This window comes from Panthera leo, chromosome B1, assembly GCF_018350215.1.
Source record: "Panthera leo isolate Ple1 chromosome B1, P.leo_Ple1_pat1.1, whole genome shotgun sequence".
NCBI lineage: Eukaryota > Metazoa > Chordata > Mammalia > Carnivora > Felidae > Panthera > Panthera leo.
In genome coordinates, this window is record NC_056682.1 from 13,954,179 (window position 1) to 13,982,115 (window position 27,937).

Below are 27,937 nucleotides of genomic sequence, written 5' to 3' on the forward strand. Positions count from 1 at the left end.
TCCGAGTAACAGAATCTGACCTGTTTCTATCATTGATAGTCAACAACAGTATACAGATGTTATAATTTTACAGTTAAAACTCAGGTACCGCCTGTATGATTCGTACACTAAATGGGGATTCTTACAGATTTGGGTTATTTATTACGTTTTATGTTGATTTGTGTCATAAATGCCTCTGTTGGGTTTTTCCTAACGTAATTACAATCTGCAGTCTTACCTGCTACCTATCACCCATGTTATCCCTGGGGTTGAACGTTGAATTTAATGATGGGCCTAAAAATAAATCACGTTTGAAAAATTGGTAACACTTACTTCTCTTGGAAAAGGAATGGCAGTTGATAAGAATGGATTAATCTACTTTGTTGATGGAACCATGATCAGAAAAGTTGATCAAAACGGGATCATATCAACTCTCCTGGGCTCTAACGATCTGACTTCAGCCAGACCCTTAACTTGTGACACCAGCATGCACATCAGCCAGGTAGTTAAAATCTCAAGCTGCATTGTGTGTTTTTCTTCTAAGTGTCTTGATTTACTAGGTCAGTAGACTGTGACGGCCCCATATTAAACTGGATATATCAGGTGTGGTGTTAGTTGTAACAAAGCTGTTCCATTGAAGTGTATCTCAGGAGCTAATAAAAAGTTATTTGGGGGGCGCCTGGGTGGCTCAGTCAGTTAAGCATCCAACTCTTGGTTTCTGCTCAGGTCATGATCTCACAGTTTCGTGCGTTCGAGCCCCACCTCAGGCTCCGTGCTGATAGCGTGGAGCCTGCTTGGGATTCTCTCTCTCCCTCTCTGCCCCTTCCCTGCTCACACTGTCTCTCTCTCAAAAATAAATAAATAAACTTAAAAAAAAAAAGTTATTTTCTTCCGTAGTTCTGCATTTGATGAATTCAGTGAGATTACAAACAATTAGCACTAAGAAATGCTAAAGCATTTGTAATAAAATACCAGTAGAGTAGCAGCAGGCAGATATCCCAAAAAGAACAAAACAGCTTAAATCTCCAATCTTCTGATTGCATGAGCTCTTTAAGTAGTAGAGAGAACCCACTATGATTAGTCCCAAGGGACTTCTATTTAGAATTAGGAACTTAACTGTTGGCCTGATTGAAAACACAATAAAACACTCATATATTCAGAACCTAGAAAGCCTCGACGTGTGGTGGGTATTACTGCTAAAGGAGCATATGTGTTCATGTATCATCGATGCCTGTTAACTCACCGCTTAAAGGTTCATTTGCTCTTTGGCTATGACTTGCAAATCTTTCAGCAAGCGGCGTTTTTCACTAACGTGCTATTTCCCGCATTTGTCTCCACTCCAGATTTTTAAGTTTATTTTACAGTAGCTCTTCAAAAAACAATTTTGAAACAGTTGATCAAATTAAGGGTAATTTCCTTGAATGGTCTAATTTACTCTTCTGGCAAATTAACTGCCGCGCAGTAACTGACTAACCAGACCTTTTCGTTTTCATTAAGGTACGTCTGGAATGGCCCACTGACCTCGCCATTAACCCCATGGACAACTCCATTTACGTCCTGGATAATAACGTAGTTCTGCAGATCACTGAGAATCGCCAAGTGCGCATTGCTGCGGGACGGCCCATGCACTGCCAAGTTCCAGGCGTGGAATATTCTGTGGGGAAGCACGCGGTTCAGACAACTCTGGAATCGGCGACCGCCATCGCGGTGTCGTACAGCGGGGTCCTGTACATTACTGAGACCGATGAGAAGAAGATTAACCGAATCCGGCAGGTCACCACAGACGGGGAGATCTCCCTGGTGGCGGGCATACCTTCGGAGTGTGACTGCAAAAACGACGCCAACTGCGACTGTTACCAGAGTGGAGATGGCTACGCCAAAGACGCCAAGCTCAGCGCGCCGTCCTCCCTGGCCGCTTCCCCGGATGGCACCCTGTATATCGCGGACCTGGGGAATATCCGGATCCGGGCCGTGTCCAAGAACAAGCCTTTCCTTAACTCCATGAACTTGTATGAAGTTGCCTCCCCAACTGACCAGGAACTCTATATCTTTGACATCAACGGCACCCACCAGTATACTGTAAGTTTGGTCACTGGTGATTACCTGTACAATTTTAGCTACAGCAACGATAACGATATCACCGCTGTGACAGACAGCAATGGCAACACCCTCAGGATTAGACGGGACCCGAATCGGATGCCAGTTCGGGTGGTGTCTCCAGATAACCAAGTGATATGGTTGACGATAGGAACCAATGGATGTTTGAAAAGCATGACTGCCCAAGGACTAGAATTAGTTTTGTTTACGTACCATGGCAACAGTGGCCTGTTAGCCACAAAAAGTGATGAAACTGGGTGGACAACGTTTTTTGAGTAAGTATATCCACATTCTGCTCTGATTATAAAGTGCTGTGATACGGTGAATAGACTCTTAAAAATTTACATTCTTGAGGGCAGGTGGGATCCCAGTTTTGGGGGCCCTGGAGCTTCTGTAATTTTTGGATCCCCCCCGCCCCCTCGGAAAAATACAAAATTAGACTCAGGGCCTTGGGAGGGACCCACACAATGAGAAGTTCTGAGGCTTACGTGTCATTGGCATCGTGGTCAACGCCTCTGCTTAAGGGTTAACATTTTGCTTCATACGCACCCAGTATATTAGCAGCAGCAATTTGGAGAAATATACTAGAGTTTTGGTTTTACGCATAAACCCTCCGGGTCTACATTTGCCCAGGTGATAAAGCTGATTTTGTTGGGAGCCGTCACCGATGAACGTCAAAAACATTTACAATGACGGGGACGCCTGGGTGGCTCCGTCGGTTAAGCGTCTGACTTCGGCTCGGGTCGTGATCTTACGACTCGTGGGTTCAAGCCCCGCGTCAGGCTCTATGCTGCCAGCCTGGAGCCTGCTTGGGATTCTGTGCCTCCCTCTCTCTCTCCGCCCCTCCCCCGCTCGTGCTCTGTCTCTCTCTCTCTCTCTCTCTCTCTCTCAAAAATAAATAAGCATTAAAGAAAATTTTTGTAAACATTTACAATGAAGCTGGCTGTTTATGTCAGTGCTACAAATGTCATTCTTATCAAATAGAAAGCCTTCGCTTTTTGTAAGCAGTTATTGGAAATTTAAACTGCACTTAAAAGGACCTTCCCACGAAATGCAAATCGGCAAGGGCCGTCACTGCGGAAGCAGATGAAAAAGTACGAGGTTCGGGCTGCCAGCATATTCTACTATGTGGAGTAGTGGTCCAGGCAATGTGCTGTGTGAACGGTCCCATTTTGTGAGGTCAATCAGAATGAAATGAGAATCAGCCATTGTATATTTTATGGGATATGTACTTTGCAGCGAACGCAGATGTAAAATCATTTTCGATTACTGTTCACTTCACTAACGTCGCACAAACCGTAAGGGGAAATTAGATGGCATGTTGACAAATGCAGAATAGTCCTTGAGATGAATATTGAGCTCCTTAGTGTGATTTTTGCAATGATATGAGAAGGCAGAAGTATTTTCTGTAGGAGCACACCTCTACAATTATAACCCAAGTCAGTAGAAAAAGAAAACGATCCAATATACAAATATTTTCCGTACAACTTTTCTGGAATGGATCTTCTCCATAAAGCTGAGTTCTCCTGTAGCTTGAATGGCTTTTCTTTTTTGACAGGTTCCCTTTTAATAAAATGAATGTTACCCAGCAGCATGATTTTGTCAGAGGAACAAACCTTTTCAATTGAGTTACATTAAAATTCTGTTCTTAGCATTCCTGTTGCTCATTTTAGGATCGCAATAGGAAAGGAATAAATTGGAAGTTAATGGAAAGTGCTTCCTTTGCACCGTTTTCAAAGCGATAGCGGGCTGGATTGCCAAAGAGGCAAAAAAGAGTCCAGGAAAAGTGCTACCATCGGATGAGACTGGGCAGGAGAGCTGCTCTGATTATAAGACCTTCAGGAAATGATGGTGGCATTGGGAGGGTTTCAGTTTAGTTAAAAGCCAGGGAGAAAAAAAATAGAGAATTAAGTTTTCAGTCCAGTCTGGGACTCAGGCTCTGCTCTGCGGGCCGCTTTTGAGTGTGTCCTTATTTGTTCCCGGGAACTGACATTGCATAGAAGTTCATCGTGTGGGTTACTGCTGACACATGAACTTCCTACAACAGATAGTGTGGTTTACTTAGGACCCGCAAATGTATTTTAATCAACTTTGGAAAATTAGACAAAGGGATATGCTCCATTGGCGGAGTTGATCTGGATTAGTAAAAACAAATTTGGGATTTTTTCACCTTTTTTTTAAAAAAGAAAGGATGGTGTGCAAAGAGGGCACATTTCTCTCATAACGGATATGCAAACTTCGAACCTCAAATTTAGTTAAGAATCAGCACAGCAGCTAAAGTAGAGGTTGAGTTGGCAAGCCAATCTCGTGACTATAAGGGGCAAGCATGGTTTTAAAGAACAGACGTTTGGAATACCTGGGTGGCTTAGTCCGTTAAGCGTCTGACTTCAGCTCAGGTCATGATCTCACGGTTTGTGGGTTCGAGCCCCACGTCGGGCTCGCTGCTGTCAGCAGAGAACCCACTTGGGATCTTCTGTCCCCCTCTCTCTATGCCCCTCCCCCCTCTCAAAAATAACTAAACATTTTTAAAAACATAAAAGCAAAAAAATAAAGAGTAAAAGTTTGTAATTAACTTTTACTTTTTAATTAAAGAGTAAAAGTTTGTAATTGTACCTCACAATCATTCCTTCCCTAATACAAATTCATCACACATCATATTTAAAGTATAACTATTCAATCCTATCTAAATAAGCTAGGGCAACTAATACGAAAAGCATTATTAAAATATTTTACCAAATATAAACCCATAATCATGTATCTATAGGTACATAAATATACACACACGTATGTTTTGTATAATTTAAAAATACAGTAGTTTAATAAACCCATGCTTCAAAAATTTTTTTTCTAATAAAAGTAACAGAAATACTACTTTCTAAAAGCCACGTTTTTATTACTTTTTCTCTAGATGTCTGCAGCCAAGGCATAACTAACTGTTTAAGAAACACAGGGCACTTAACCTACGTAACTGGGAATCATCATGTCAGAATAACAAGCGATCATTTATTTTTTTCTTTCTGTACATTTTTATACTTTGGCTGTGAAAGAGCAAGGGCCCATCTCTTCTAAGCTTCAGAAACTTTAAAACACATTCAAAAGTAAGTGCATGAAAGAAGCGACGGGAGGGTCCTTACCAAGCAGCCCCTCCCATAGTGATCTCTGTTCTGACAAGCACATCCTGTCTGCGAAAGTGTGTAGCTCCTGACAGGTAAACTTAGCCCTGATCCCTGCTCATCAGAGCCTTGACAAGAGGTTCTGCTTATTACGCTGTGATTTGGACATGTGCCTGGGTGAAGGTGCTGGGGACAGCGGGGGACTCTGAATCCCCCGCCCCGACTTCCTTTGTGTTTGCTGTTATTGGAGAGCTGACAAACCCCCACAATACCAGGAATATCTGTAATATTCCCCTTCAGATGTTCGCAATACTCTGTGTCTAATTTAGACTTATAAGAATGTTTGGTAGTTTCATAAAGAGGGGATGTGGGAGGTTTGACAACGGTCAGACTGGGTTCTATGAAAACCACAAGGAGATTGGGCAGGGGGAGGGGAGGAGTCACCATTCCCAGTTGAGAAACACCTGTTTACTATGACGTTCATGACACCAGTGCCTAGAGTTGATACAGGCTTTATAGACATCTTTCTGCACAAATATCGCACAAAGAGAAATTAAACTTTTTAGCCCAGATTCCCAGTCGTACATGTCCAGCTTTCTATCTAGCCTAGTGCCTTAAAAGCCTTGAGATTAAAAGCTTTATAGGATAGAAACAGATGGCAGAGGCCCAGAATCAATAAATTTGCCTCGTGATAAAATACAGTCGCTATAGTTTCTACCAAAGAAATTTTAGAAGACAGTTAGCTCAATTACTTACCTTATATGTTTTAATTGTATTACTCGTCTCTTAGTACCAACTTTAGTTTACCATTAATGTGCCACAGTTTCTAGGAATACAGAATAAAATGTGAAAGTATTTCATAAAATGCACACTAATTGTGGCTCCCGTGACTCCTGGAACGCATACAGAATTCTTCCAGTAAATACTTGTTGGTGGAAGGAATAGAGAGATAAACCAAAGATGTAGACGAGTTAATATTATTTATAGAGAAGAGCCTCACAGAACCCATACCTGGCTCTTGTCCAGGCTCCATTGAAAGAGTACCATATAAATTCTGCTCTCTTGCTTTCTGAAGTGTTTTGCACTCACTGTACCGATAACTGATGCTGAAAATATTAACTAATCTCATTCTTCGTTGCTTATATTTTTAAATATAGTTACCCAATAGTACATGCTTACCCAGTTTCTTTTTGCTTTACAAAATGAGGATTTCCTCAGTTGGTGCTATGAGTCAAATAATTAAGAAAAAAAATGACTTCGTATTGATAGCACTTTCTTCTGAAATGTTGCTGTTAAGGAGCTAGCTGAGAGTCAAGACAGAAAACATGTCCCACGCAGGTGCCGTTGAAGTGTATTGTTATACCTGGTGTCAGGAAGGATGACTGTAGGAAAAGAAATTGAGATTCCTATCAGTCACCAGTAGAAGAGGCTGATTTTTTAGGGTACACAGATAGTTTCCAAAGTACAAGAGCCTTCGTTTCAAAACCTAGAGATAGCATTTTCTCCGTAGCAGCAGGTGCTGTCTGTGTTGCTTGCAATGATTGTGTCCCTATTGGGGTTTGTTAGAGGTGTGGCCAGTCTTCTTAGACATGGTCCTGGACGGAATGATAGGAAGTCTACAGCGGGTAGCACAGGGTTTGTAACTCAGCTTTGAAATCTTTGAGTTAGACTAATATGCTTCATGAACTGGGTAACTACCTATTACCGATTGAATAAGCCATCTCGTCCAAGACCTCCTCTCACATTGACTTGGCAGGCAGTACAAAGGACATCCGACTAGCTAATGGGGTCCCTTGTGTGAGGACAGTGTGATAAGACTCGTTACTCCCTTCGCTTAGTATTAGGGACCGTTTCACGCTGGTCTTTGTACCATTTGAAAACAATTACCACATGTTAGGAGTCCTTAGCTAGAATAATTTCAGGGTGGCGAAAAAAGATCTCACCGGCTAGTTCAGACCCAAAGTGAAACTACAGTTCTTACAGGCGAATGCACACAAAAGCAAATCCAGTATATTGAATGGGGCGATAGAATAAATGATTTGATAGTTGATGGCATTTTACAGTTCTCTGCTTGCTTACCCCCATAAAATACAAACTGTTTGACCATATCTTTCTGAAGCTCTTCTGTCTGGCTAAAGAAGAGGTTTTTTAAAATTTTTTTTTAATTTTTTTTTTTAACGTTTATTTATTTTTGAGACCGAGAGAGACAGAGCATGAACGGGGGAGGGTCAGAGAGAGGGAGACACAGAATCTGAAACAGGCTCCAGGCTCTGAGCTGTCAGCACAGAGCCCGACGCGGGGCTCGAACTCACGGACCGTGAGATCATGACCTGAGTCGAAGTCAGCCACTTAACCGACTGAGCCACCCAGGCGCCCCGAGAAGAGGTTTTTTAGAAAAAAAAATGCTATGAGTTCTAACTGATATGAACAGACACACCACCAGGCTGGTGGCAGTTTTTCTATCTTGGGACTCTGGGTATTTAGAGCTTTATATTTGTGGAGCTGACTCTACGATCTTTTGTGAGCTATATTCAGATTTACAGAGTAAATAAACGGGTTTCAGCTTTTCCACATTTATGTAGGTATCTATGGGTCTCTAGCTTCTCATTTGGGTGTTTTATTGTCCCTCATTCAAGCTTAGCAATTTCAGAATGAGCTTCTGAACCATTTCTTTATAATGAACTTAACTCTGTGCCCGTGGCAAACCCATGACTCCCACTGACATCAGTTGGGATACTCGGGGACAATGTCAAAGAGAGGGTCTCAGAGGAGGAAAGACAGGCAGTGTAAAGAGGGTCTGTGCTACAGACCCAAACCAGTGCACAGAAAGTGCAGGTAATTTGGGAAACTCAGTGACAGTGACTCCAAATGAGAAGCGACGTGTCCGTTCCCGGTGACACTGAATCGTCTCAATAGCCTGACATCTGTGTGCCATGTTGTGTTCTCCTTATGTGTGTTTTACTGCAGCCGCCTGTGATGCCAGGAAAACTGTGCAGGCATCTTCCACAGGACAAAACTAAGAGGAGAAATAGGCTTTGTGCTGATAGGCAGCTGACATCCGAGCCTGAAAACTCAAACACCGAAGGCATGTTTTGTTGCCTTGTTTTGTTTTGTCTGCCAAAAATGGCGTTAGAAACTTAACTTTTTTTCTTTTAGTTTTTCTCTTAACTCCAGTTAGTTAACACACAGTGTGATAATTAGTTTCAGGCGTACCATACAGTGACTCAATGCTTCCGGACATCCCCCGGTGCTCATCGTGACAAGTGCCTCCTGAATCCCCATCACCTGTTGCCCCCATCCCGACCACACCACCCACCTCCCGTCTGGTCACCACCAGCGTGTCCTCTTCTTACCGCCTTCATGGAGGAGAGCATCTGAGACATTAAGAATGATTTTTAAGTGATTTTTATCTGCGGGATCACTTAACATCATGGGGAAAAGCTGCGGTTGATTTCCGTTTTTGCGATTTTGTTTAGTTGTTTAATGATTTTGCTTTAAATTTTTAACCAGAATGTGTATTCCCAGAGACATTAGTGAAAACAAAACAAAACAAAAGGGTGTGGACAGTTGAATAAAGTGGCCCTTGTATATTTCAGACATTAACCTGACAGATTCTACTAAGATTCTACTTTTATTCCTACTTGATTTAATCCAATTTTCTTCCACAGTCTAGTTTTAAGATATAGTTAGTCCTGTCTAGATTTGAAAGGGGAAAGGGAAATGGAGAAATTGTATGTGATTCATATCACTTGAAAAAAAATCCAGAAAAAATAAAAACAGGTTTTCTCATTATATCTCGGTATAAAATGTAAAATTTTATAAAATGTAAAATTCCTCAGATTTTTCTCAGTATAATTTACATTGTATCAATAGTCGTGAGGCTACATTAACCCCCTCAGTGGGTTCCATTTAGCACATTAATGTTCTAGATGTGCTGAATGGCTCCATAATGGTTCAACAGTGAGTAAATGTAGCTTTCAAAAGTGTTGAGTTCCCTCCTTAAACTAATTATGTGACTGTCTAAATCTGATAGCTTCATATCTGCACACATCCACAACTCCTCTTACACAGTGATTATCCAATGATTTACTCTAAGACTGAGTTACAGCCGCCAACCACTTTTAAAGGCTCATTTGATCACAGGACGAGCGATTGCACACCGACAACCAGTGACAGGGAACTTCGTGTTTTTTAACAAGCACAGAACTGAAGATCCCCGGTTGGGTATTTTCCAGAGACTATCCTGTATCTCTGGCTCGTCCATGACATCAAAATTAAATCAGCTTTAGCAGCCCTCACTCTTCGCTACCCTCGTGCCCCAGCCTCCCAGAGAAAGCCCCTTGCCTATATTCCAGGGTTCTGGAATATTTTCGGAATGTCTTGAGGCTGGAGTGCAGAACTAATGTGGGGAACTGTCTCCCGGGTAGGGGAAGGCAGTGTGCGAAGAAGATGAGATGATTGGGGTACCATCCCCATACTTCAGCTCACCCCAGCTGACCTCAGTTAGTACCCTGCCATCCATCACAACACACACACACTTCCAAACAGACTTCTCAGACCTCTGTTCATCCCACAGTTTGGTAAATCTGCAGTTCATAAAGTAAGACCTCTCCCCTTCAAAAAAAAAAAAAAAAAAAAAAAAAAAATATATATATATATATATATATACACATATGTATATGTATATATATAAAATACACACACACACACACACACATATATATATATATACTGTGAGAATTGTTAATGTAAAGGAAATACCACTTCTAGTCTCTGGCTAAAAGCTAGGTTTTGTTCTGTTTAAACCTATTTTAAGAATTGAAGTCCTCTATAGGTTAAGATTTTTTTTTTCCCGTCTCTGGGAAAATGAAAAGTGGTATATAAAATTTTATGAAAATGTTAATGAAAAGTGGTGTATAAAAAGCAAAAATGGAAAAAAAAAACTTGTAGTTTGTCTGAAAGAATAGTTACTTTTTAAGTACTTAATAAATAGAAGGCAAGCATCAGTTAGCAGGAAGACTTGATTCTGTTTCCACCTCTAGGAAAGGAAAGAAGAAAGAACCAAATTCTAGTAAAGGCAAGGAAAGGCCACCCCAAGAGACTGGAAGAAAAGTTCTTTACTCACAGATGATGTTTTGAAACTGGGTTAGAGTCAGAGTAACAAAAGAGATTCTGATTACAAGAGCATTCCAATCTGGGGGAGCAAAACGGCTAAGTGTCCAGAAGCAGACAACTCCCACGAGAATCAAGAAATAGGATGACCGGATCTTAAAATTCGAAGTCCTAGGGGCACCTGCTTGGCTCAGGGGGTCAAGCATCCGACTCTTGATCTCTGCACTGTCAGCGCAGAGCCTTGGCATGGGGCTCAAGCCCACGAACCAGGTCAAGATCGTGACCTGAGCCGAAGACGGACGCTTACCCGACTGAGCCAAATCGATGTTGCCACGATCGCCCGGCATTCGTTTGTTCGCTGGGCACCGTGCATTCAGCGGGAACGCAGCGTGGGCCGGGCACCAGCGTTGCACGCCCGGAGGGTGCAGAGCAGAAAGGCACGTTCGCCCCTCGCAAGGAGCTCAGGGTCCCCGGAGGGAGACAGAGAAGGGGTCACTGTAAGGGTGTTGAGCGCGAAGGTGGAGTGTCAGCCGCCCTGTGAGAATACAGAAGAGGACCATCCCCATCAGCTTGGGGACTGGGGACAGGCATAAGGCAAAAAGCAGCCCCCCGAGGGGGGGGGCACACTTAAGCTTCATCTTGAAGATTATGAATGAAAGCTAGCAAGAAGAGCTGGAGTGTTCTAGGCCAGAGAAAGCATGCATTCAGGAGCAATCGGGTGTGCCTGGGGGCTCTGTCGGGTAAGCGTCCGACTTCGGCTCAGGTCACAATCTCGCAGTGTGTGAGTTCGAGCCCCGCGTCAGGCCCTGTGCTGACAGCTCAGAGCCTTAAGCCTGCTTCGGGTTCTGTATCTCCCTCTCTCTCTGTCCCTCCCCGACTCATGCTCTCTCCCTCTTTCTCTTTCAAAAATAAGTATTTAAATACGTAATTTAAAAAAAAAAAAAAAAAGGAAAAGAAACAAATGAAGTCCTGAACCAAGGCTGGGCACAGAACATACAGGGAAGGGGGCTGACTCACCATTAGGAAATGAAACAGAGTTGGGTGACTGAATGCAAGGGGAGAGGGAGAAAGGGCCCCCGACTAAGCTGACTGGGTGGTAGGGGAAGGCCGGGAAGAAGCAGGCCGTAGACAAGCGGTGAGTTCAGATCTGGAATTTCGAGGTGCGGTCTACAGCACGTGGTCCAAACACCTGCTCAGCACCGGGAGAAGCGAATTCTGGAGACGAGACTCGGGCACGGGCGTCCTGGGAAGAGCTGAAGGAAGTCACACGGGAAAGGAAGGTAGAAAGTCTGGTTATGAGGGGGCAGAGCGTGTGAGCGTGCAGATTTACAGACTCGATTTCCCTCGGCTTGGTGCCTCCGTTAATCCTTCGGGGTCCACTTTCCACCACGAGACGCTCTTCCCTGAGATCTTGGAAACCTTCAAAGCTGAGCCTCCCCCTCGTGCATCCCAACCCTTTCTTTCGCCCTCCTGCTCCTGAACGACCCAAGTGGGACCATTCCTCTGCTTTCCCTAACTCCTCGCTCGCGTGATCCTCGTTTTCTCTCAAAGCTTGTGAGTAGACGGCATGTTAGTCTGCGTATTGTTTCATCCTAGATTCTGGATCGGTCCAGTGCAGCTCTTGTGCTTCCTTCGGAGTCTTTTCTGTTCACCTCCGTTTTCCAAGTTGTTGATGCCTCCTGGGTCCCTCCTGCCGCCGTCTTCCCATTGTCCCCGTGCTGTCTCTCCTGGGGGGCAGCGGAGGCTGCCTGGAAAGGCGCAGGACTTTGGAAACGAAAACTCTGTGTTCCCACACTGATTCTGTCCCATACTCCGAGCTGTGCGACTTTGGGTAAGTCCCAGCACCCCTCCACAGGCGCCCTCCCCTGTGACGTGAAAGGCTTCTTAAAAATCCAAACATCCCCTCTGTTCCAAAAACTCTCTGATTCCGAAATGTCCCCCCAGCTTTCCACAGGGGCCCCTTCGAGGCTTATTCGGAAAGGAACATTTCAGAAGTTACCGGATCTCCTTTGCCACAATCCTGACGCACGCTGCGTTGCCATCACCCTTGGTATCTTACGGGTCACGCTGGTGTTAGCGATGGCAACGTGTAATAATAAGTAAACTTTTATCTTCCCAAATGGGCTCCCTGCTGGTTTTTTAGCCTGTCCCAACCGGCCACGCGTCTCCTTGTCATGCAAGACGCTGCCCTTTCCACAGTGGGCATCTGTGTTCGGCGGAACAAGTACCAAAACACAGAGGAGGACAAAAGACAAGCATGGGTTTGTCATCTGAACACTGCCAAGCGCCGTGGAATAGTAGACCCGGGAGGATGAGGGCAGGCACAGTTCTTTCTTACAGATTCTCTGAAGCCCAAATTTCCCTTGGCATCAGCTATCTAGCAAGCCAAGACCTGCCCACGACCTGTTATCTAAACAAATGAGTTCTCCTTATATCAGCCTTCCTCAGTCAATAAATCTTTCAAACCCCAACTAATTCTGGAATGTCCTGACTTGGATGCCTTGGTCCCCAGGGGGAGGAATTTCACAGCTGGGCGTTATCTCCCTGTCGCTTGTCCCTGATGTGGCCATGGCTGTGTAAGGAAAGAGGCCCTGGGTCACTTTTCTTGAATTCGATCTTTGAAACTTTCGCCCCGTCTGTGACCGTCGATCGCTAGGCTCCACGTTCGAAGAGAGGGCTGGACCAGAGGGGTGAGGAAGGAAAGACCCAGCAGGTCTCCGCCTCTCTGAACTCGCTATCCGGGATGTTAGAACGAGAGCATAGTGGCTTGAGTTCACGGACTGCCGCCTTTTCTGGTTTTATGCAGCCAAGCACTGGTCCGAATTGGTCCCCATCAGCAAGAGCTGTGAGTGAGATTAAACAGCTGCAAAGAAATTTAAGTAAGTGTCAGCCACCTCCCCACCCCCATGCAGTTGTCACCCCTGCTCATCAAGATCCTCTTAGCACGCGAGACAAAAATCATGTAAATTAATACTTTCTTGTGTCTGTCTTCTTTTGCATTTTCCCTGTCATTTTTGGCAATATGTAGGTAGCCGTCAACTCAGTCCCAGACAGGCCCATGATTTTGGAGTTGGCTGATTGCCCTGCCTTCCTTGGTGATGGAAACCTTTTACATTTTCTATCCAGAACCTGATTTTTGAGGATTTCTTAATGGATAATATTGCTATTGAATTCAAAGAAATTATGATCTATCTGTGAGATCATTGTTAGAACACATCGACCTCAGGTTCCTTTCTAGAATAGGTAAATGCAAATTCTTCTGATATCAGTGTTACTCGTCACAGCCTTGTGGTCACGATTCCCAGTCAGTCCACCATTAGAAGCTTAAATCAGGCTCTGCTCCGCTGTTCCCGCGGTTTGCGCACGCCCTTCGTCGGGAACGAGGATCCAGGAACGATTTGTGCGCGCCTTTGGTTACGATGGGGTTAGTAATTTTGTTCTACTTTACTACAGTGACAGATGAGAGGTTGTTTCACATCAGCATTGTGGGGAAAAAAGCATTGCCGTAACAGAGGGCGAGATTGAGGGGAATTGTTTGGGGTTTGCTGGCTGTTAAACCATGGGAGGAAATCTGAACCTAAGGAACCCCAGTAGTTGGAAGAGAACATTCTCCCTCTGTATTGGGGCGGGGGGGGGGGGAATTGGGGAGAAAGGCAGGTTAGGTAAGTCCTTTACTGTGATGCAAGCCTGGAAACTTAGTGCCCTCACTAAGCAGCTCTCACAGTAAGCTTATTCTGGGATGGCCCGGGGAACATGGGGGGTGGGGGCAGTCAGGACTCCACTTGAACATTTATCCCACCCAGGGGTCTCCAGAATATAACGAAACCAGCATTTCCTGCTGTCTTACCTTCTCAGAGCAGGCTGAGTTTGGGCTGGAGAAACCAGTCAGTACAGAGCATACATTTAGTAGCTTCACTCTCCTATAGGTGAAGAGAATAATGGTTTGAGAGCGGGGAATAGCCAGCATTATCTGAGTAAAGACATAAGTTTGTCTCCTTTTTGAGACAGACCCACTGCCACACTGGATTATAAACCCAAAATCAGCCTAAGGGGTAAAGAACAGACCACATCACGTTCACTTCTCCGGAGTGATCATTGCTTCTCCTCTCTGGTTTGCTTGCTTCTCTAAAGCCCTACTCTAATTTAACAGGATTTTTCTCAAAAAAAACAAAAAAAAACAAAAAAAAAAACCAAGAAACAAAAAACAAAAGATCATCTTTAAAACAAACATTGGATTAAAGAGGCCATCTTATGGGAAAACACCGAAGATCACAGATAATCCTGTTGTTGAGTTTTAAAGAAAGTTTTTGAGAACTGCACATTGTTTCCGCTTGAATAAATTTGCAATATCAATAGTCTGTTGACATTGTATTGGTAACAGTCTGACTCAGGCAATTTTTCCCTCCGTGGAGGAACCACAGAAGATAAGTAGGCAGGGAAGTATTCTCCTAGTGGTGTTTCAGAAGCTTAATCTGGTGTCAGTGAATATGGCGGGAGGCGGGAAGGTGAGGTTTTACATCTAGGGTGGCTGTGGGGATGGGCACAGGGATCGGAGAGACCAGGAAGGAAGAATGAAGAGGGAAGACCTCCATGAGGGGGAGGGAGGAAATTTCACGTCCGGATGAAGCCGGCATTTCAGCTGAGAAGGGCTGAGACTCTGACTCTCTGGGGCATTCGTCCATAAGCCCACTTAAAAAGAGATTTAAAACTTAAAAAGAGATTTAAAAATACACCACAAAGGCTAAAACAGCAAGTCTAGGCAAAAATGCACTCAAAATTAAAGACGAACAAATAGATAAACATCAAATAAGGGCATCCCATCAGTGAAAGAGCACAAGGTCACGGAGAGCCCGAGGGAGTTTGTCTTTTCCAGGGAGAGTCCTTTATGAAGAGGGTCAATTGGGAGCCAAAAGAATGTGCTGTGTTATGAATTTGAAGCTGTGAGGCTAAGACCAGATGAGTGAACGGAGAGCATGAAGTTGATGTTCTATTCAAATTCCCTAGAGCCTATTGCATTGTAAATTCAAAGGGCTAATAAAAGAAAGCTACATCTCAGATATACGAGCTGGGCAGGCCTGGTTCACCACCAAGGCCAATCAATATTAAATAGAGCTACGGACTTGCACAGAAGCAGAGATGATGTCCGGAGGCATGTATGTGATGGGAAGGCCCCTTTTAGTACGTGGGGTCAGTGCATCTCAGAGGACAATTGGACATTTGGTGGTGCGTTGTGTCCTCTCTCTTGTGGAGGGAAAGAAGGGCTCACCTGCCGTTTCTGAAAGTACCTGGAAGTCCATGACTGCTTCTTTTCTCTCGTTCCCTTACCCACAGTCCCCTGGTAACCTTCCTGTCTCTTGCCCATCTTGTTTTCATTTCTCTTGACATAGGTGCCAGTCTGTGAAAATGTTTTCACTGACCCACGCTGAAATTAAATAAATAAACGACGCGGAGATTTTTTTTTTTCCCCCACAAAACTTTACTTCTTCCTTTTAAACAGCTGACCCTCACACTGAAGTTAGGTCCTTTGTCCCTTGGGTTTCTTTAAGTGGCCTTCCTTTATGAGATGACAGAAGGTAACAGGTAATAGTTTTTTAGACAAGAAATCTACGCTGGTCCCTCATTTTATTCCCCCTGCAACATCGGGGAAGTCTGGGAAGTGCTCCCCACGAGCCCTGTGACCTTCGCCCCTGGGCTCTTCCAGTCCTGCCATCACGTTGGCCCGATGAAAGCCTCGCTTTCCTGTACCTTCTCCAGCTCCCACAGACTCGGGATGAAGCCCACCCAGGGGGCTAACAGTGGGCCCTCCCTGGACGCTCTTCTGCTCACAGCCCCCCGCCCCCTGCACTCCTCCCCACCCGCCCTCCCTGTCACCAGTCACCAGTGCTGCCTTATCTGCGTGTCCAAGCCATGCATCTCTTTCACGGCCGGGCTCAGGTCCCACCTTGATGTCTCCTACCCACAAAGGTTACTTGTAGCTTCATTTTCCTGTGTGACCTTCCCGTGTCACGGCAGCATGACCTTGTCTCCTCCTCCCGCACTCGGGGCGCTCTGGCCGCCCGTACCCCTCACGTGGCTGCCTGTGGTTTGGTTTTCACATGCATGTCCTCTGTCCCCAACCAGACGTCATATGCCCTTTCGTGCCCGCAGTTCCCCAGCCTTGTAGCCTGCACGGAAAGCTTGTTCAGAAACGGCGGCGTGACCGCTTAGGCGGAACCTCTGAGCAGCTGTCTCGTGCAAGCACGTCCCCCTACCTGCGCCTTAACGTCGATCTAGCCACTGCCCCGAAGGCACAAATTCAGAACTTCCAGGACTCAAGTGGGAAGCCGGGCCGCTAAGATCCCAGCTTCACCCTGTGCCATTCTGACTCTCCTACCCACAAAGGTTACCTGTAGCTTCATTTTCCAAAGAGCCAAAGGCTGATAGGTTAGAGTCTGGACGTGCAGCACCCCATGGTCTACGGTGATGCACACAAAATGCCTTCCCAGCACGACGTGGAGCGTGTGGTAAGCCAGCGAAAGAGCAGAGGCAAAGGTTGGGGAAATGCTTTCTGCGGGAGAAAGGTGGCGTTCCCGCTTAGGTTGAAGGGAGCTCGGAAACATCAACCAGCAAACGGGCAGAAAGGGCAGGCGAGTGACAGCAGCGAGAAGGAATCGGCAAAGTGTCTGCGGGGTGGCGTCATCCGTGTAAAGCTATAGTTTGCCACTTTCCGGCAGGCTCTGTGATTTACAGGAGGGGTCATGGGCCTGGGGTCCCGATGCATGGAGGCATCCCTTGGGCCCAGTCATTGGATGCCATGAGAGCCTGAGGGAGTCACCTGAGCACATCGTCTTTTCCTTTTTCCATCTGTACAGTGGGAGGGAGGTGGGTGCCGTGCTGAATTTTCTCTCATGTAGGGGCATTCAGACGGAAGTCGATTTCTTAAAAACACAATAGCGAGTGAGAACTAAAGAGATGCAAGAATTATGTCCAGGTTATGATCAGACCTTGGGCTGGGTTTTGTCAGTAATTCTGTATAAGTAAAGCCAGGCCTTCCTTGCTCGTTTCTTCAAGAGCAATCGTTTCTTTTAAAAAGCAACGACAGCCGTAAGCCACGTTGGGTTTCTTTCATTGACGTCTTCATCTGCCAGGGGCATTTCGGATGGTGGGGAGGGGAAGGGGTCTGCTTTTTGTTGATTTCAGCTCTGCCTTTTATGGGTCCAAACAATGACCGCGCTTAAGGGCACATTTTCTTTCTCTTTGCTTCTCGGGCGCTTGCTTGTCTCTCCTGAGTGCCCATGCGTGCCGCTGGCTAAGTAGCATGGCAAATTGTCAGATCAGGTCAGACGTCCCCTCCGCCAGACTGATGCTGTTCCCACTAGATGAATGGAATCACCTCATCGTCTCTCTCCCATTCCTTCTTCCCTTCCTGTCTCTACCATGGCATTGCCCTTGCCCCCATCTTCTCTACTTCTGTTACCTAGAATCTTCTCAGATGCCAACCACAGTTTTCAAAGCCACTTTTTTACCCTCTAAACCCCCCTATCCTTTTATTCCAAAGTATCACTTAAATATGTTCTTCTACCCCTTATTCCCTGTTGCCCATATTCACACCGGTTATCGGGATCCTCTCCTCCCCTGGGAACTTCTGTCTTCTGCTAAGAAGATTCTTTCTCTACTGTTCTGCATCTGGGCTCATTGTAACTGGGATATGGTGCAGGTCTCCATTGCCGCTTAGAGGTTTTCTTTTTTTTTTTTAATTTTTTTTTTTAACCGTTATTTATTTTTGAGACAGAGAGAGACAGAGCATGAATGGGGGAGGGTCAGAGAGAGAGGGAGACACAGAATCTGAAGCAGGCTCCAGGCTCTGAGCTGTCAGCACAGAGCCCAACGCGGGGCTCGAACTCACATACCGCGAGATCGTGACCTGAGCCAAAGTCAGACGCTTAACCGACTGAGCCACCCAGGTGCCCCGATTAGAGCTTTTCTTAACAAAGCAGCCTTAGCACCCATCTGAAATCCAGGCTTACGTGTGTTGTTATCCCACGGAAGTTCCTCGTTTTCCATCTGGAATTTGCTATTTTTTCTTTCTTCAAACCACATTGTCATTTTTTTAATTTTCTCTGGTGCTGCCACAAAGTGCAAAGTCACCGCAAAATCAATTCTTTGGTGAAATGTATCTACGATGCATATTTATGATTATAGGACAGCGTTTTAATAATATATCCTGGGGCACCTGGGTGGTTCAGTCAGGTAAGCATCCAACTCTTGACCTCAGCTCAGGTCTTGATCCCAGGGTTATGTGTTCGAACTCTGTGTTAGACTCTGCACTGGGCCTGAAGCCTACTTAAAAAATAATAATAAAAATAAAATACGTCCTAACATTTTAGTTATAAGTTCCTCTTCTACTTCCATGCTAAAAAAGTATGTAATAAAAAAGAAAATAATCATTGAATGTCAGGAAATATTACATCTCAGTTCAGTAGACATAATAAGTCATCATTTGAGAACTCACCCCTTGCTACAGTGTCAGTACAGATGAGATAGATTATCACCACTCCTGCCAACACTTAAGTCTGAAACTTACCATTATAATATTTTTTTTTTAGTGTTTATTTATTTTTAGAGAGAGACACAGAGCGTGAGCAGGGGAGAGGCAGAGTGAGACGGAGACACAGAATCTGAAGCAGGCTCCAGGCTCTGAGCTGTCAGCACAGAGCCCGATGCGGGGCTCGAACTCACGGACCTCGAGATTACGACCTGAGCCAAAGTCGGTTGCCTAACCGACTGAGCCACCCAGGCGCCCCGCCCCCCCCCCCAAAACTTACCATTATAAAGAGTGTCAACACTGAGGAATAGGAAAGTTTTTTTAAAAGGCTTTATTTTCTCAGTTTGTTGAAGGCGTCACAAGATACAAAAAGAATATTTCTACATAGGCACATACATACATGTATGATTACTGTTGCACAAAGTTTTATACGTTCATATGGCTCTGCTGTAGGGGGCATAAATGAGTAAAACTTTAAAACCTGATGTAACGGCGAATTAAATCCATGTTGTAGAAAATATGGAGAATACTAAGGCATTTAATATCAGTAAACACGTTCCCTTTGAAACAGCAAATTAGACGTGCAGGAGGATTTTGGTCACACTTCAAAGAATAATATGCTGAGGTGGAGAGTTATTCTGTTTACTCTTGCTCTCACCGGCGAGGTTTTTCTGTGTTAAACAGGCTTTTGACTACTTCAAAGCACGTTTGAAGTCCTCACTCTGCACAGCTCATGCAGAAAGACAAATATGCTCCCGAATTTGTGCGGCTGAAAACTGCTGCACCCTCTATTTACAAGTAAGAAGAACCTGCGGTTTGCTAGTTTAATACCGAGTTGATGCCTCTTTTATTTAGCTATGACAGCGAAGGTCGCCTGACCAATGTTACCTTTCCAACGGGAGTGGTCACAAACCTCCATGGAGACATGGACAAGGCCATCACGGTGGACATTGAGTCATCCAGCCGCGAAGAAGATGTCAGCATCACCTCAAACCTGTCTTCAATCGACTCCTTCTACACCATGGTTCAAGGTAAGCACGAAAGCATAAGTTTAAGCTGATAATCTTAAATGCCACTAGCACCCCCTGAGAACGTGGCGACCCCATTTGCTAAGATGAGACAGAAAAGGGAAGGTGAAAACATAAACCTCTAGAAGTAAGCTGAAATCGTCCATCGTCTACCGGTAGTGTTTATTTCGTGAAACATACATACGTTAGATCAGCCAGTGTCCACTCCCACTTCCAAACCCACCTTCATTCCAACCTTTCACGGGCATCATCAGACCCGTTTCGAGTCACTTTCTCCCTGACCTTCTGCGGTCTTCGGGAGGGCGTCCTCTTCACGGCCAAGTAAGTACAGCCGCTTGAGACAGAACCCCTTCTGAATCTGCACACCTTGTGGCCTTTCAGTCCACATATGATGGGATCACTGGACATTTGATACCGAATTTTCAGCGCCCACTTATGTATTATCTGGACTTTGTTATTTTTTTTTTCATTCAGTCCATAGACATATGTATCCAGCATATTCATGATGGGACCGCCTGCCATATTCCTTTTTGACATAATCTTGGAAAAGCCTGTTTGCGATGACACTTGCAGTTGTGAGGTCATGGCCCTAAGCCTAATTACTAAATCTGAGTTAAACTTCTTTGACTCGTTATTTCTACCAGTTCTCTCAAGTAATCTCTGCCGTCGTCGAAAATTCATACTGCTCGAATTCCTTTCTTCCCCCAATGATTCTATATTATTCAAAAAGTTTAAATCGAGGCAGAAGGCTATAATCTAAGAGGCATTTTTGTACAAAAGATAAGATGGCTCCCTTTTTTACAAGTCCGTTTTGGGGGAACATCACCTCATTTTTTTTACATACAAGGTGTAGACGTGAGATCTCTTCGAAAGATCTTTAGTACAGGATAGATGGGTTTAGGGGAGGGGAGTCTTCTGAGACCCTGGCAGTCACACCCTGGCTAAAAGAGCACAGAGGTGGCTCTTTCCAGAACGTCCACTGCACATCTGTGGAGACTCAGCCCTCACTTCTTTTGTCAGGCAAATGAGAAAAAGAAATCTAAAGTGGCGAAGGACTTTAAATTCCCCTGAAGTCTGCCTTTAGTATGCAGCCGGTTCTGCTCCAGCAGGAAATGCCAGAAATCAACGTTGTTTCGATACGTTCTAAAAGGACGTCATTGAGTACTTTTTATTTCCTGACAAGCCGAGTTCGGTCAGCATTTGAGAAGTGTGGAACCCTTCTGACTGCACAGCCAACCGAGTGTTGAGTCCAGACTTACAGTTCATGTTTTCCGCTCCTTGTTCTTCAGATCAGTTACGCAACAGCTACCAGATCGGGTACGACGGCTCCCTTCGAATCATCTACGCCAGCGGCCTGGATTCGCACTACCAGACAGAGCCGCATGTCCTGGCCGGCACGGCGAACCCCACGGTTGCCAAGAGAAACATGAGCCTTCCTGGAGAAAACGGGCAAAATTTGGTGGAGTGGAGGTTCCGAAAAGAGCAAGCCCAAGGAAGAGTCAACGTCTTTGGTCGAAAGCTTAGGGTAAGCCGGTGTCGGACGGCAGGTGACGGGGCCGAGCCGTCCCCGAGGGTGCCAGCGGTCACCCTCCCCAGTCCAGGCCTGCCCTTGGCGCAGGGCCTTCCCCGAGAGCACCAGGTCTCTCCAACCGCCACGCCATTAGATCATTCGTAATAAAAGCCAGCTCTTTGAGAAAAGCTTTTCTTCTCCAGATAGCCATGATTAAAAATCAGTTCTTCCCTGGGGCTCCCCGGGGGGCTCAGTCGGTTCAGCGTCCGACTCATGATTTCGGCTCAGGTCATGATCTCACAGTTCACGGGCTCGAGCCCCACCTCGGGCTCTGTGCTGACAGCTCGGAGTCTGCAGCCTGCTTCGGATGCTGTGTCTCCCCCTCTCTCCGCCCCTCTCCTGCTCACACTCTGTCTCTCTGTCTCTGCAAAATAAATAAACGTTAAAAAAATTTTAAAAAGAAAGAAAGAAATGGACTGGCCGTTGAAAGGTGGATCCTTTCTTTGCATCCTCAGCATTTTTAAAGTGTAGTTGGGATGCATGGGAGAATATCAATGACAGAACCTGACTGCTGCCTCCTCACTATTGATTTGTATTGTTTTTATGAGAAACGCAACGATACTTCTGATTATGCTAGTGTAATTGATCTGTGCAGAATGTTCTCTGCATTGCCTTGCTGGGTGTTGTTTTTTTGTTTTGTTTTGTTTTTTTCCCTCCCTCTCACATCATGGGCCAAATATAACTAGAAAGCAAGCTGTGATTTATGTCAGCTATTTGCTAGAGACAACACAGATTAGGTACTAAAACACAGGTTACAAGAAACCTCCTTCAGACCACTATAAACTGAACCTGATTCATCCTTTCTATTAGCAAACAGATTTTAGTTGATCAGATCAATGTAGAGAACCATTCCTAAAATTATTTCCCCTTGCCATTAAAAAAAAAAAAAAAGTACTTAAAAAAAATCAAGGAGAGAGAACACAACATGAAGCATAACCAATAATGTCCTTTTTTTTCCTGCACCAAAAATGGCTAAATTATTATATATATATAATATATATATTATATATTATATATTATGTCTATAATATATATTATATATTATATATATTATATATATATATATATTATATATATTATAACAGGCCAGCATTATATACCTTGACAGTCCTTCCGAGTAAGAAACAGCTAATGCATGCTGTCTCTGGCTCTTTGCAAGACATGGAAATGAAGTAGGAAAGAATCAGTAGATCAAACACAGACTGTATCCAACTTACAGGTTATGTTCTGATTCCACTTCACTTTCAAGGCAGGTGTTGGGGACGCTCAATCCGTGGTCTCCTGGAGCCAGTGCTGTGCGCTCCCACCTGACCCACATCCAGGCCGTGGGAGCCAGGATGCCCCAGCTCCGAGCCCCCCGGTTCAGCAGCTCTGGCAGGCAGGAGCTAGGGGAGGCCAGAGAGAGGCTTGCTCAGTGGGAGAAGTGAGGAGAAAAAGCGAGAGAACACTAGAAGGGAAGAGCAAGGTTAGAGTGGAAGGTAAAGTGACAGGCAAGAAAACCAGCTCCAGGCTTGCTTTGATCACGTCCGCAGGGTCGGTCTGTGACCCAAGGACACGGTAGCTCCCGCCTTTGCCTCCACTGAACTGAGGAATCAGTAGCAGCTGGCACCCCTGTGTGCTGTGCCCCCCTCCACTTCTTCCCAGGCCCCCTGCTGCCTTGGGCCATTGCAGCCTGGAAGCAAGTTCACAGGCCTTATCTTATCCAGCTGTATCCCTATAATGGACATGATGTCCCTGGACACGTGTGCACGTGCGTGCACACACACACACACACAGACACACACACACAGTCCCACCTGTTCTCAGACACAGGACTTCCTTCACCAAAAGATACAAACATGCTGCTCCCATTTATTGCTCTCCATTCCGCATACCAAGAGATGACAGAGCGCCGACTAGAATTCAAAAAACGTGCGTTCCAGGTCAGGCTCCACTTTTTTGTTAATGACGAGCCTTATGGGGAAATCATAACATCTCTCAGACTTCATTTGCCTCGTGTATACCATGATATCCGTGTCAGGATATAAGTAAGTTAACATTATCTAGATAACATTGTAGCATTGTGACGTTATAACAGACATTATATATGTTATAGATATTGACCTTATAGCACAGACCATGCATACAGTGTTATATACCCTGGATACAGATAAGGGATAAATACCATTTACCCTGCCCTGCCTCCATTTCACACAGTTGTTACAGAATCAAATGAGATAATGTGCGAAAATACTTTACAACTAAATAAAAGGCATGATTATATATCCCCTACCCCTAACCTGGAGAACCTCTACCGCATATGCAGACATTGGGCATTTATACCCACACGGCGGGTGAGTAAGAAAGAGCCATTTTGCACCCTGGTTAGGAAAACAGAACAAAAGAAGGAAGAGTGTGAGAAATACTTTGCCCAGGAACTGACCACATAACATGTTGCCTTCTCTTCTTGGAGACAAGCTATGTCTAAGTGTATCCTCTGTTCCTTTGTAACATGGCTCTTCTAGGCATGAAAAGAAATTTAGGAAGAGTAGAGGAAATCCTGTCTTACATCTCTGGTTCTCTGCCTGATTCAAAATGAAGCAAATACTTTCTCCGGGGGAAGAAAAGAGAGTGCGCGCAGGCATGGGTGTTGGTTTCTTCTAAACAGCGGAACCACAGTGTCTTGGCAAGATATTTCAGAGAATATGCTATTCAGAGTGTCCTGTTCAGTCACACTGGAAGGAGATTTCCAGCTGATACGTGTGATTGCTCTCCTCGAGACAATGCCGCGATCACAAGGGAGGGTTTCTTACTTTCAAGATAAGATTGGATGTGCCAGCTCTGACTGCTAATTCCATTCCTCTGTGGTTCTGAGGGGGAAATTCTGGGGAGAAAGTGATGATCTGAAAATCTGGTTTAAGGACTGGATGTGGAGTCTGCCCGAGAACATCTCCTCTCTTACCTTCCGTTATTTCCTCGCAGAAACTTCCTTTCATTTCTTAAGGTATATGCCTGCATTCAACCAAGTGCCTGACACAGAGTGGGCGCTCAAATATTTATTTGATGAATGAATGAGGAGAAGCCAGCCTTATAATACAGGTTATTTCTCTGCATCCAGATCTAAGAGAGAAGCTATATGAATAGTACATCCTTGCAAATGTTTGACTGCTATAAACAAACCTAACTCTAAGTAGATTACATAGATATAATAGACATAACACCAGATATTGTAATTAAAAAAGTTTTTTTTTTTATTAAGCAAGGAGTAGAAAAGGAAAATAAGAAACCAGCAACATTTAAAGCATGTTCTATGAAACATGCATTAAGGCGTAAGGGAAATACAGTAGGAAATAACAAGCAAATGAAATCGAGGGATGTGAAAAAGCATTGCAAAATCAAGATTAGACATTTCCATGGCTTGCTTTGTTTGTGGCCAAGTTAAAAATAAAAAAGACACAGGCATAAAAATTGCTTGTCTCTCTCTTATCATGTTGCTGGACACTGGAACCAGCGTTTAATCAGTTATAAAAAAAAAAAAAAAACAAACAAAAAACCTGCTATGGCATTCTGAAAAGAAAACCCATCTTCTAAACTTGCCCAGAATTCAGATGCTTTAAAGGAGAAGAATTAGTGAATCGTTTCAGAAGGAAATCCTCCAAATTTGAAAGGCGAAAGGGTGTTTAAAGGCACACGTAAATACGATAGCGTGCTTCGATCTTCCTCTGCGCGTCACGTTAGCGTGCTATGCTGTTTCTCACTTGGAGCCCAGGGGCGCAGCCTTCGATGGGATTGTGCAGTGCGGTTAGCACTGGCTGACGTGCAGAGACACAAGACGATCTGCAGCCAGTTGATGTTCCAGCAGCGACACAAGGGAGCCGTGATGTTGTCACCAAGTATCCTGGGTAATGAGCCAGCCCTCCCTCGCTTCCCTCCATAACATTCCAGATACGTGAACATAATCCGATTGTGCTTTGTGTCTGTAAACATAAAGACAGTGTGTAACGCCTTTACGCCTTGGTTTTCCAAGCGTTCTACGGGGAAGATGATAACTACCCCCCCTTCCCAATATCAAAGGGACGCTGTGATTCATTATAGTCGTGCTGGACATGATCTTCGAAAATGAGGAATTTTCCGTGCTTACTTGAAAGAAATTCTATAGAGCACAAAGGACTTCGTGGTGATCTCTTATCCAAACACGACATTTGGATTCATTTTTATGTAGCTGGAGGGATGGTAATGATCTGATCTAAGGGTTTTCATCTTAGATGAACTATTCAATTTAAATTGATATTTTTTTATATTAAAACTATTAGAAGGCCACTGGGGCGTGGAACAGTGCTGGTCCTTTATGATTGTCAAAAAGAAAAAAAAGAAAAAAAAGGTTGGAAAGTTGCCATCATTTCAAAAAGGTATAGTTAAAGTAGGACCGTGTCCTAGAACGGAAATGTCCCTTGACTTCTGCCCTTTGTTTATAATACTGGAAGGAGAAAGTCTGGGCATGTATGGAAAGAACAGAGAAGACAAAAGATCTGTTAGTATCTTTGGAAATTTTACATACTGAATAACAACGACTTGTGCCTGGAAACAGTAAGGGTGGTTAAAACCTTGGCCTGTGCTGGGAATGTTGGGGAAAACACACCCCATTCTAATTTTTCCCCCACTGCTTCAGCTAGAGGACGCAAGAAGGGCATTGCATATACAGTGGTCATCTGGACAGAAAGGAAAATGTAAACTTTTACCCAGATGTTCAGTCTCACAGTGCTTCTAGATGTTTCCGTATGGTGACATGTTCCATATGGTGGCACACACAATGGCTACTGTAATGACACCCACTCGCCCGTCACCCGGGTGCTCTGGCACTGCGTAGCCCTGTCCACAAACCAGAGAAACGAGTCAAGTGCCATAGAAGGGGTGCAGGCGGTGAAAAGGCGGGCTCCGGGCCTCTCCCTGCCCGTCTCCCTTTAGTACCCAGGCCTTCTTAGCAGGCCTGCCGTCCAGATTGCTCCCGCTCTAACCAGAGGCGACGCCGCAGAGATAAAGGGTGGTTAAGGCAGGCAATAAAGAATTGAAATACAAATTAAAATGAATACAAAAATACAAACAGATGGGGCAATCCTGTGGGCAGCACAGTCCGTGGGAACTACACAGTCAGGCTCACATGGCTGTTGGCAGCCTGGAATAACCCAAGGAAGGAGAAAAGAGGGAAAATCTAAACATTCAGCATTGTTTTTTGTTTTGTTTTGCCTTTTCCCTTTTAAATCACAATCGGAGAAATACAAGAACCAGAGGAAACCGTTCAAATTGTGCAAAACCTCTTCCTAAGGCATCAATAATTTTGTGCAAATAGCAGCTGAAGGCTGGATTCTGCCAGTTCAGTATTGAGTCAATTTGATAGCAAATCAAATCCTCCTACAGGCTTAAAATACGTATTTGTGAATATTAGCTAGCAGCTTCTCTCCGAGGTCCGCAAAGCATTCTGCACACCCAAGCTCGTGAGGTTTCACAAAATTCACGTGAGGCAAGGACTGACATGCAGACGTGTCCACATGGGAAAGCCCAGAAAGCCTTTCGCTGGCTGGCCAGTCAGAATCCAATCAGGGTCATTGACAGAAGCCTAAAGCCTCTCATGCAAGCGCTTCACAGATGGACGAACAGCTTCAGAGAGGCGAAAGCCCAGAGTCACGCTGCCTCTAGACCCTGTCAGGTATGGAGATCAAGCCTCTAGACTCCTGGGTTCCTCTCCCCAGCTCCCCACCCCACACACACCTGACACACCTATGGCAGAGCAGGCTATTCCCCCACCGCAGCTGGATCTGAAAGGATTGAACCGGAAAATGAAGATGTCCTGATTTCCGTCCGGGGTTCTACCCTTTCTCAGTGCCCGCGAATCACCTGTCTGGGTGCTTTTGTGCCCCCAGCATCACTTCACCTGTTAAGCACGAACTTCTGAGTAGTTTATATCTTTACTTCTCTGTACCTGTCCACGGACTTTACAATACTCCCCTTGAACCACTGACTGGAAAATTTTAAGCCTAAAGAGTACTTTTTCACGGGGCTTGAGTGTCAATGATAGACTGCACAAATTAGTTTTATCCCAGATTTTACATAATATACATGTGTATTACATGTGCACATACACATATATGTTCACATATATGGAAGTGTGGATGTGGCGTGCGTGCATATGTGTGCGTAACCGATCAGTGGCAGCTGTCCGTTTTGAAAGTTCTAGCTAAGACATGTTCGTGTAAGAGTAAGCTTTTCCCATTTAATTTTTTAACAATCCAGTAGTCAATCCACGTTCTGGTAGGTACAAGCTATCACCTCCCCAAAGCTTCTATCTTGCTGTAGAAAATCCATTTTTAAAGTGGATTTTAATGTTTATTTTTGAGAGAGAGAGACAGAGAGAGACAGAGTGCAGGCAGGGGAGGCGCAGAGAGAGGGAGACACAGAATCCGAAGCAGGCTCTGGGCTCTGTCCTGCCAGACGTGGGGCTTGAACTCGTGGAACTGTGAGATCATGGCCTGAGCCGAAG

The 27,937-nt window shown here is 44.9% G+C and overlaps 1 protein-coding gene across 3 annotated transcripts in view; it reads left to right on the forward strand.

Moving 5' to 3' along the window:
- Nucleotides 1–27,937, forward strand: part of TENM3 (teneurin transmembrane protein 3) — a 451,547-nt gene that overhangs the window by 410,980 nt on the left and 12,630 nt on the right. For all 3 annotated transcript variants that reach the window (XM_042934226.1, XM_042934227.1, XM_042934228.1), the window contains 4 exons: nucleotides 327–481; nucleotides 1,477–2,351; nucleotides 19,681–19,856; nucleotides 21,143–21,378. In XM_042934226.1, coding sequence (XP_042790160.1) covers nucleotides 327–481; nucleotides 1,477–2,351; nucleotides 19,681–19,856; nucleotides 21,143–21,378 — 1,442 coding nt within the window. The remainder of the gene's footprint in view (nucleotides 1–326; nucleotides 482–1,476; nucleotides 2,352–19,680; nucleotides 19,857–21,142; nucleotides 21,379–27,937) is intronic.